General features: G+C 41.5%; 1 protein-coding gene across 1 annotated transcript; it reads right to left on the bottom strand.

Annotated features, from left to right (window-relative positions):
* Window positions 1–5,166: 5,166 nt before the first annotated feature.
* LOC106602378 (signal peptidase complex subunit 3) lies at window positions 5,167–10,967 on the bottom strand. Its single transcript, XM_014194973.3, has 4 exons — window positions 10,715–10,967; window positions 9,778–9,928; window positions 6,469–6,584; window positions 5,167–6,026 (listed from the first exon to the last, which is right to left on the bottom strand). The coding sequence occupies exons 1-4, from the start codon at window positions 10,855–10,857 to the stop codon at window positions 5,894–5,896; spliced, it is 543 nt and encodes a 180-aa protein (XP_014050448.1). The 5' UTR covers window positions 10,858–10,967; the 3' UTR covers window positions 5,167–5,893.
* Window positions 10,968–10,982: the final 15 nt, after the last annotated feature.

The following is a 10,982-nucleotide window of genomic DNA, read 5'->3' as shown; positions in this document are numbered from 1 at the left end:
CACATACTCTGCGTCTCTCAGAGACACGGCGGTTGGAACCAAAAATCTCAAATTTGGACGCATCATACCAAAGGACAGATTTCCACCGGTCTAATGTTCATTGCTCATGTTTCTTGGCCCAAGCAAGCCTCTTCTTCTTATTGGTGTCCTTTAGTAGTGGTTTCTTTGCCCCAATTTGACCATGAAGGCCTGATTCACGCAGTCTCCTCTGAACAGTTGATGTTGAGATGTGTCTGTTACTTGAACTCTGTGAAGCATTTATTTGGGCTGCAATCTGAGGTGTAGTTAACTCTAATAAACGTATCCTCTGCAGAAGAGGTAACTCTGGGTCTTCCTTTCCTGTGGTGGTCCTCATGAGAGCCAGTTTCATCATAGCGCTTGATGGTTTTTGCGACTGCACTTGAAGAAACTTCCAAAGCTCTTGAAATTTTCCGTATTGACTGACCTTCATGTCTTAATGTAATGATGGACTGCTGTTTCTCTTCGCTTATTTGAGCTGTTCTTGCAATAATATGGACTTGGTCAATTACCAAATAGGGCCATCTTCTGTATACCACCCCTACCTTGTCACAACACAACTGATTGTCTCAAATGCATTAAGAAGGAAAGAAATTCCACAAATTAACGTTTAACAAGGCACACCTGTTAATTAAAATGCATTCCAGGTGACTACCTCATAAATTGTTTCAGAGAATGCCAAGTGTGTGTAACAGTTTAGCTTCCGTCCCTCTCCTCACCCCAACCTGGGCTTGAACCAGGGACCCTCTGCACACATCAACAACAGTCACCCACGAAGCATCGTTACCCAAACAACTACTTCAGGTCTCAGAGCAAGTGACGTCACCCGACTGAAACGCTATTAGCGCGCACCACCGCTAACTAACTAGCCATTTCACATCGATTACATGTGCAAAGCAGTCCTCAAGGCAAAGGCTGGCTACTTTGAAGAATATAAAATATATTTTGACTTAACACTTTTTTGTTTACTACATGATTCCATGTGTGTTATTTCATAGTTTTGATGTCTTCACTATTATTCTGCAATGTAGAAGATAGTAAAAATAAGTAAAAACCCTTGAATGAGTAGGTGTGTCCAAACTTTAGACTTGTACTGTAAATATGATATTTCAGCAAAACAAATGTGAACCTGATTTTACTTTTTCATTATTGGGTGTTGTGTGTAGGTTGATGAGGGGAAGAAAGAATGAAACATAACATATGTGGAAAAAGTCAAGGGGTCTGAATACCTTCCAAAGACATTGTATTTTCAAACAGTGAAAAGATTTTTCAAAGTGATCGGGATTGCACAATAAAATCGGGGACTTATTTCCATTCTAGTCGGTATTTTTTTTTTTTTACATAAATAAATATACAATGACATAGATACCATTACAGAGATACAGACAAAAAAAGGATATTATTCAAATCAAATCAAATTTTCTTAGTCACATGCGCCGAATACAACAGGTGTAGACCTTACAGTGAAATGCTGAATAAAACAGGTGTAGACCTTACAGTGATATACTTACTTACGAGCCCCTAACCAACAATGCAGTTTTAAAAAATACGGAAGAATAAGAATAAGAAATAAAAGTAACAAGTAATTAAAGAGCAGCAGTAAAATAACAATAGCGAGACTATATACAGTTGAAGTCGGAAGTTTATATACACCTTAGCCAAATACATTTGAACTCAGTTTTTCACAATTCCTGACATTTAATCCTAGAAAAATTCCCTGTCTTAGGTCAGTTAAGATCACCACTTAATTTAAAAAATGTGAAATGTCAGAATAATAGTAGAGAGAATTATTTCAGCTTTTATTTATTTCATCACATTCCCAGTGGGTCAGAAGTTTACATACACTCAATTTGAATTTGGTAGCACTGCCTTTAAATTGTTTAACTTGGGTCAAACGTTTCGGGTAGACTTCCACAAGCTTTCCACAATAAGTTGGGTGAATTTTGGGCCATTCCTCCTGACAGAGCTGGTGTAACTGAATCAGGTTTGTAGGCCTCCTTGCTCGCACATGCTTTTTCAGTTCGGCCCACACATTTTCTATAGGATCGAGGTCAGAGCTTTGTGATGGCTACTCCAATACCTTGACTTTGGTGTCCTTAAGCCATTTTGCCACAACTTTGGAAGTATGCTTGTGGTAATTGTCCATTTGGAAGACGCATTTGCGACCAAGCTTTAACTTCCTGACTGATGTCTTGAGATGTTACTTCAATATATCCACATCATTTTCTTTCCTCATGATGCCATCTATTTTGTGAAGTGCACCAGTCCCTCCTGCAGCAAAGCACCCCCACAACATGATGCTGCCCCCCCCGTGCTTCACGGTTGGAATGGTGTTCTTCGGCTTGCAAGCCTCCCCCTTTTTCCTCCAAACATAACGATGGTCATTATGGTCAAACAGTTCTATTTTTGTTTCATCAGACCAAAAAGTACGATCTTTGTCCCATGTGCAGTTGCAAACCATAGTTTGGCTTTTTTATGGCGGTTTTGGAGCAGTGGCTTCTTCCTTGCTGAGCGGCCTTTCAGGTTATGTCAATATAGGACTCGTTTTACTGTGGATATAGATACTTTTGTACCTGTTTCCTCCAGCATCTTCACAAGGTCCTTTGCTGTTGTTCTAGGATTGATTTGCACTTTTCGCACCAAAGTACGTTCATCTCTAGGAGACAGAATGCGTCTCCTTCCTGAGCGGTATGACGGCTGCGTGGTCCCATGGTGTTTATACTTGTATACTATTGTTTGTACAGATGAACGTGGTACCTTCAGGCGTGTGGAAATTGCTCCCGAAGATGAACCAGACTTGTGGAGGTCTACAATTTCTTTTCTGAGGTCTTGGCTGATTTGTTTTGATTTTCCAATGATGTCAAGCAAAGAGGCACTGAGTTTGAAGGTAGGCCTTGAAACACATCAACAGGAACACCCCTAATTGACTCAAATGATGTCAATTAGCCTATCAGAAGCTTCTGAAGCCATGACATCATTTTCTGGAATTTTCCAAGCTGTTTAAAGGCACAGTATAGTGTATGTAAACTTCTGACCTATTGGAATTGTGATACAGTGAATTGTAAGTGAAATAATCTCTCTGTAAACAATTGTTGGAAAAATGACTTGTGTCATACACAAAGTAGATGTCCTAACCAACTTACAAAAACTATAGTTTGTTAATAAGAAATGTGTGGAGTGGTTGAAAAACGAGTTTTAATGACTCCAACCTAAGTGTATGTAAACTTCCGACTTCAACTGTACAGGGGGGTAACGGTACAGAGTCAATGTGCGGGGGCATCGGTTAGTTTAGGTAATATGTACATGAAGGTAGAGTTATTAAAGTGACTATGCATAGATGATAACAACAGAGAGTAGCAGTGGTGTAAAGGAGGGGGAGAGGGGCAATGCAAATAGTCTGAGTAGCCATTTGATTAGCTGTTCAGGAGTCTTATGGCTTGGGGGTAGAAGCTGTTTAGAAGCCTCTTGGACCTAGACTTGGCGCTCTGGTACCGATTGCTGTGCGGTAGCAGAGAGAACAGTATATGACTAGGGTGCCTGGAGTCTGTGACAATTTTTAGGGCCTTCCTCTGACACCACCTGGTATAGAGGTCCTGGATGGCAGAAAGCTTGGCCCCAGTGATGCACTGGGCCGTTCGCACTACCCTCTGTAGTGCCTTGCGGTCAGAAGCCGAGCAGTTGCCATACCAGGCAGTGATGCAACCAGTCAGGATGCTCTCGATGGTGCAGCTCTAGAACCTTTTGAGGATCTGAGGACCCATGCCAAATCTCCTGAGGGGGAATAGGTTTTCTTCTGCCCTCTTAGTAAAAGTTAGCTTGTGGAAAACTCTAGTGCATAAGGGAAGTACCAAAACCCCTTGATATAGTGGAGGCGCATGCAAGCAGATGAGGAAATGTGGCTAGGATGGATGAAATTATATAGTAAAACCTGCAAAAGAGCCAATGTAAACCAGGAAAAAAACGCACAACCCTCCCATGTGGCCAATTTCTTTTTAAACAACCAACCCTCCCGTTTTGGAACTTTGAACTGTTCCTTAGAGCTGTCAAATCCACCAGCAGCTCGTGGCATTACACCTAAAGCAGACATATCCATTGGCTACACAGTTGCATTAACATAAATCCCATGCAGCCTTGTTCGAACCCTGGAATGTAACCTACACCTCGATTAGAATGATATAAATCCTCATTTCGTTGAATGATTTTTCATTTCGGTGTAATTATTTCTTTATAGCATACACTTTCTCGTTCTGAACTTCTAACGCCAGTGGGGCGGGTGTGGCTTCGTGACAGTGCACAAGAGGCTGCTCACCAATTGGACAGCTCCAACCCAGTTCCACCTCCAACACTGCCTAAACATCAGCTGTAATGCAGGTGTCAGCTATCGCTAGTTAACGCATGATCTGATTTAATCTAGGCCTTAGTTTAGGAGATACCCTGCTGCCCTGGTGAGCTTCCCCCTTGTCTTAAAGTGGAAGTCACTTTGGGTTTAATAACCTGTACAACTCTTCACTAAACACCCTTCGTCTAAATAGCAGGGCGCTCTGCTATTTGCAGCTGAATTTCCCCGACTCTTGTTTGGTTCCCCTGCATATCACATATGGTCTAAGAACAACTCATATGAATTTGTTATTTTCCAAGTTATTTTCCAAGATTAAAATCAGTCTCTTGAATACAAATATCTTGCTAGCTATAATTACATTTCCCCTTCAACTGTGGCTGCTGTGTCAACAACCTTTGGCTTTTCTGTTCCTATTGTGTCATACAATGGATGTTTTTCCACTCGCTACCTCCCCAAACCCACTCAAATGTGAGGCCTTCAATTACATTTTGAAATCGTCAATCAGTCTAGTCTACTACCTATGGACATTATTTACAGGGACACTGAACTATGTTCAGTTATTTAGAGCACATAGGCACATTTCAAACGATACCGTTGTAGCCATTATATTCATATACCATCATTTCAAAACATTATGAATAGAACAGATATTGTTTTGTGGAACTCAATTATAAGATATCGAAAATGATCTTATGGGCCTATGTCCATCATTCTAAATGTGGCAACTACTATTAACGCTTCAGGTTAAGTGGTAGGTTGTGTTTGTGGTCATATGGCGCCATCTGTCAGTAAAATGTAAACATGACACGTTTTTCTTTTTTACCTTTATTTAACTAGGCAAGCCAGTTAAGAACAAATTCTTATTTACAATGACGGCCTACCCCGGACGACGCTGGGCCAATTGTGCACCGCCCTATGGGACTCCCTATCACAGCCGGATGTGATACAGCCTGGATTCAAACCAGGGACTGTAGTGACACCTCTTGCACTAAGATACAGTGTCTTAGACAGCTGAGCCACTCGGGAACCCTTTTTAACCAATCCTCTTCCGTTTCTCTACTAATAACCAATTATACAGAATTATCTTTCAGATGTTTTTTTATAAAAAAGAAAGCAGTGAAAAAAAAAAAATGTAATTATTCAACAATTTCACATTGCCATTCATTACACAGGTACTGAGTACTACTGTAGAGTTACATGAAGCATGATGAGTCCTGACTTTCTAGTTACTAAGTCCATCTCAGCAATGACCATTTAAACCAAGGATTACTAGCAGTCAAATCCTTGCTTCCTCCTCGTGATTTCCTCACCTCTCTCACAGTGCATTGAAGTAGAGGATCCAAGGTCTCTCCTCTAATGAGCTTTGAGAGGAAATTAGGAAAAAAAGACGCAAGGATTTCACTGCTAGCAACATTTAGACAGTCTTTTTTCTGTGGCAGCATCAATGCAAAGGCATACAATCGAACCTTTCCCAAATGTACACTTTTTATTAAAAGTCATAAAAGATTACACAACAAATACAAACGGTGGAACAGTTTAGTAGCTCTTGGTGGTCTCGTATGATTCGGGGAAGGGGACAGATATGTGGCCAGAGCCCATGACCAGGGGCAGGATCCCAGCGTTGGGCACCACGTTCCAGGACAGAGTCAGGGTGATGTTTTTGTTCGCCCTGGTGGAGAGATCATCACACAAAGGCCTTAAACATCAAAGCATGCCTACAGTATTCTCATTCAAAAGACTGGGGAGGAGCAGGAGCAGGAGAGGTGCCAAAAGCGGTCCTATACTGCCCTCTGCTGCATACAAAGGGTGTTCCATAACTATTCAACATAATGTAGGCCTAAATGCAAAACAAATATTTGTTTCTCTATGTAAAATCAGATTAAATTGTATTTTTCAGATAGTTTATAGCAGGTTTAAAAGGTGTAGCAAAATTATTATGTCGATGTGCCTTTTATACCGGCTGCAAACTGCATGTGACAAACTATTTGATTTGATGAAATAAAATGACAGCAAGACAGATTCCACACCAACGCTACATCAAAAACATGAATTGTTATCGTTAGGTTACTGGCACCAGAATAAAAGTGTGAGGGTGAACAAAGGATGCTTACCGAAGACCGTTTCCATCATCGAAGAAGAAGTACTTGGACTTCATGTCTCTGAGGTTGAGCTTGGTGCTCTCTCCCCTTAGCACGATCTTATCCCACAGAACCACCTGGTTCAGGGCCTGGAAGAAAGCACAACACGTCACAGTTAAATATCACTAGCTGGCAGCCATTTTACCATGCACTCCACCTTCCTAGGTGGCCTGATCCCAGATCTGTATCAAATCTAATTTTATTTGTCACGTGAGCAGAATACAACAGGTGTAGACTTTACTGTGAAATGCTTACTTATGAGCCCTTTCCCAACAATGCAGCGTTAAAAAGCAAGAAACATTTACTAAAAATAAAAACGGAAATAGTAACACAATTAAATATCAACGAGACTATATACAAGAAGTCCCGGTACTGAGTCAATGTGCAGGGATATGAGGTAGTTGAGGTAATATGTACAGTGCCTTGCGAAAGTATTCGGCCCCCTTGAACTTTGACCTTTTGCCACATTTCAGGCTTCAAACATAAAGATATAAAACTGTATTTTTTTGTGAAGAATCATCAACAAGTGGGACACAATCATGAAGTGGAACGAAATTAATTGGATATTTCAAACTTTTTTAACAAATAAAAAACTGAAGAATTGGGCGTGCAAAATTATTCAGCCCCCTTAAGTTAATACTTTGTAGCGCCACCTTTTGCTGCGATTACAGCTGTAAGTCGCTTGGGGTATGTCTCTATCAGTTTTGCACATCGAGAGACTGAAATTTTTGCCCATTCCTCCTTGCAAAACAGCTCGAGCTCAGTGGAGGTTGGATGGAGAGCGTTTGTGAACAGCAGTTTTCAGTTCTTTCCACAGATTCTCGATTGGATTCAGGTCTGGACTTTGACTTGGCCATTCTAACACCTGGATATGTTTATTTGTGAACCATTCCATTGTAGATTTTGCTTTATGTTTTGGATCATCGTCTTGTTGGAAGACAAATCTCCGTCCCAGTCTCAGGTCTTTTGCAGACTCCATCAGGTTTTTTTCCAGAATGGTCCTGTATTTGGCTCCATCCATCTTCCCATCAATTTTAACCATCTTCCCTGCCCCTGCTGAAGAAAAGCAGGCCCAAACCATGATGCTGCCACCACCATGTTTGACAGTGGGGATGGTGTGTTCAGGGCGATGAGCTGTGTTGCTTTTACGCCAAACATAACGTTTTACATTGTTGCCAAAAAGTTCGATTTTGGTTTCATCTGACCAGAGCACCTTCTTCCACATGTTTGGTGTGTCTCCCAGGTGGCTAGTGGCAAACTTTAAACAACACTTTTTATGGATGTCTTTAAGAAATGGCTTTCTTCTTGCCACTCTTCCATAAAGGCCAGATTTGTGCAGTATACGACTGATTGTAGTCCTATGGACAGTCTCCCACCTCAGCTGTAGATCTCTGCAGTTCATCCAGAGTGATCATGGGCCTCTTGGCTGCATCTCTGATCAGTCTTCTCCTTGTATGAGCTGAAAGTTTAGAGGGACGGCCGGGTCTTCGTAGATTTGCAGTGGTCTGATACTCCTTCCATTTCAATATTATCGCTTGCACAGTGCTCCTTGGGATGTTTAAAGCTTGGGAAATATTTTTGTATCCAAATCCGGCTTTAAACTTCTCCACAACAGTATCTCGGACTTGCCCGGTGTGTTGTTCCTTGTTCTTCATGATGCTCTCTGCGCTTTAAACGGACCTCTGAGACTATCACAGAGCAGGTGCATTTATACGGAGACTTGATTACACACAGGTGGATTCTATTTATCATCATTAGTCATTTAGGTCAACATTGGATCATTCAGAGATCCTCACTGAACTTCTGGAGAGAGTTTGCTGCACTGAAAGTAAAGGGGCTGAATAAATTTGCACGGCCAATTTTTCAGTTTTTTATTTGTTAAAAAAGTTTGAAATATCCAATAAATTTCGTTCCACTTCATGATTGTGTCCCACTTGTTGTTGATTCTTCAGAAAAAAATACAGTTTTATATCTTTATGTTTGAAGCCTGAAATGTGGCAAAAGGTTGAAAAGTTCAAGGGGCCGAATACTTTCGCAAGGCACTGTACATGTAGGTAGGGGTAAAAGTGACAAGGCAATCAGGTTAGATAATAAACAGAGTAGCAGCAGCGTGTGTGAATGTGTGTCTGTGTGTGTGTGGCGTTAATATGCGTGTGTGTGTGTGTGTGTGTGTGTGTATTGGAGTGTTAGTAGTATGTGTGTGTGGGTAGAGTCCAGTAAGTGTGGATAGAGCCGGTGCAAGAGTCAGTGCAAAAAAAATATATATTTAAAAAAAAAAGGGTGTCAATGCAAATAGTCCAGGTAGTCATTTGATTATCTGTCTCATGGCTTGCTTGCCGTGCGGTAGCAGAGAGAACAGTCTATGACTAGGGTGGCTGGAATCTTTGACAATTTTTAGGGCCTTCCTCTGACACCGCCTAGTATAAAAGTCCTTGATGGCAGGGAGCTCGGCTCCAGTGATGTACTGGGCCGTACGCACTACCCTTGTAGCGCCTTACGGTGGATTGTCAAGCAATTGCATACCAGGCGGTGATGTAGCCAGTCGAGACGCTCTCAATGGTGCAGCTGTAGAACTTTTTGAGGATCTGAGGAACCATGCCAAATCTTTTCAGCCTCCTGAGGGGGAAGAGTTGTTGTCGTGCTCTCTTCACGACTATGTATCCAATTCCTATAGTCATAGTTTACATATGACCATATGACCACAGCACAAACAGACCTGAGACCAACCCAGGCTACTTCTTAGGATACACTATTTATAAAATGTCACCCATCAAACCATATTGCCTTCAACCCATATTGCCTTCTTGGCTTCCACCAATTAAATGTGTGTGATGTGTAGAAGAACCAATGTGTCAACAGTGTGTGGCAACCAGCCTACCCATGCCAAGAGGAGGAACGTGTGATAATGATCATGGATACATCATAAAGGAAAGAGATCAGTTCTTACATTGCTCCTGGTGGTGTAGAAGTATGACTATTTTGCTGCAATTCTATATATAGGGTAATCTACCTATAGAAGGTCATCCCTTCAAAGCAAGCCAAGCGGAACGTATGATAATGATAATTGATAGATCAACAGGAAAGAGAACAGGTCTGGGTTGTATTCATCACGGCGATTCTGCAAAACATTTCGCAACAGAAAACGTTCAGTCGAAAAGGAAAACATTTTGCAACGAAAACAAGAGTTCCATTAGATAAATTCAGGTAGGTACCTCCCCGTTTCTTTCTAAAATGGTAAACCGTTTCAAGACATAATGTATACACCCATTGTAAGACACGTACGTTGCTCTTGGTGGCGTACTCGGCAGACAAGTAGAGGAAGAGCTGCTTGACGTTCCAGTCAAATATGGGCTTTATGTCAGCAGAGAGGTCAAAGGTGATGAACCCCAGGTCACTTCTCTCCCTGGGTCCTGTGAAGTCATCCACGTTTTTCCTGTCAAATGGTAAAGGCCGAGTTAGTTGCGTGCAGCGCATTGCATCCTAGAATTAGGCCAAGACATTTCTTACACCACGTGGAACAGTAAGCTGTCAAAATGTCTGTTTTTTTGTCTTGGCTACACCATAGACTACATTTACTTTATGGTTTCTGGCTGTACATTTAGGCAATGTTCTCTAGCTACACTTTGCACTGTATGGCTTGGTACAGCTACAAGAATGGCATACCACAGTTCCAAGGTCTGAGCAATGGCTACTATAGATCTGTAGCTACAAATTGTAAGGTGATATGTTAATGTGTACGGATGGAAGTATTCACATAAAGCATTAGCTTGATAATAGTGTATGTGACGATAGCGAAATGTCAAAAGTAAGGTCGGAAACATTCCATCTGCTGGCAGCTCGTTTGCGGTTTGACAAAATATTCCGCGCTGACGTGCTGTTCAATTATTGGATACAATGTTGCAAGCAGCAGCTCTGGCATCCGGTCTGGCTGGCAGGCTACATTGTGGCCAAAGACAAAAACAACGGTTGTTCATTGCTCAGGCAGTTTAATACACTGGTGTCTGTTAGATTGACTGGCGTCAATATTGCCATATGGATTCAATGATCACCTCGAGCTAGAATTAGTTGGCACCATTGCAAAGACTCATACACCGAGCTAGCTATGTAGCCAATTGAGACCTATAACTATTTATACGAATAAAAATGTGATCTATCTAAACCAAAGCAATGCATGTTCACTGTAGTTTAATACTAATAATAATAACTAGTCATCACTCACAGCATTACTCTCGAGACGTGGATATCCACCGGCACCCTCCTGTCTTTGAACGCTGTCGTGATGAAACAGCCAAACGTCAAAGCTGCCATCACGCTGAGCGAGAAGGCGAAGAGGGAATTTGCCCTCGACAACACTGTATTCATTTTGAAATACAATTATATAACAGTTTCATTCACAACGATGCGAAACACTTCTACCAGCAAAAGCAGGAACTGTAGTTTGACACAAAGAAATACGGAACTGGATGGTTTTTCCGTAATCGATGGAA

This window comes from Salmo salar, chromosome 04 (assembly GCF_965601325.2).
Source record: "Salmo salar chromosome 04, fSalSal1, whole genome shotgun sequence".
Taxonomy (NCBI): Eukaryota; Metazoa; Chordata; class Actinopteri; order Salmoniformes; family Salmonidae; genus Salmo; species Salmo salar.
Note: the sequence above shows the minus strand (reverse complement) of the source record. Positions and strands in the feature narration are given on the sequence as shown.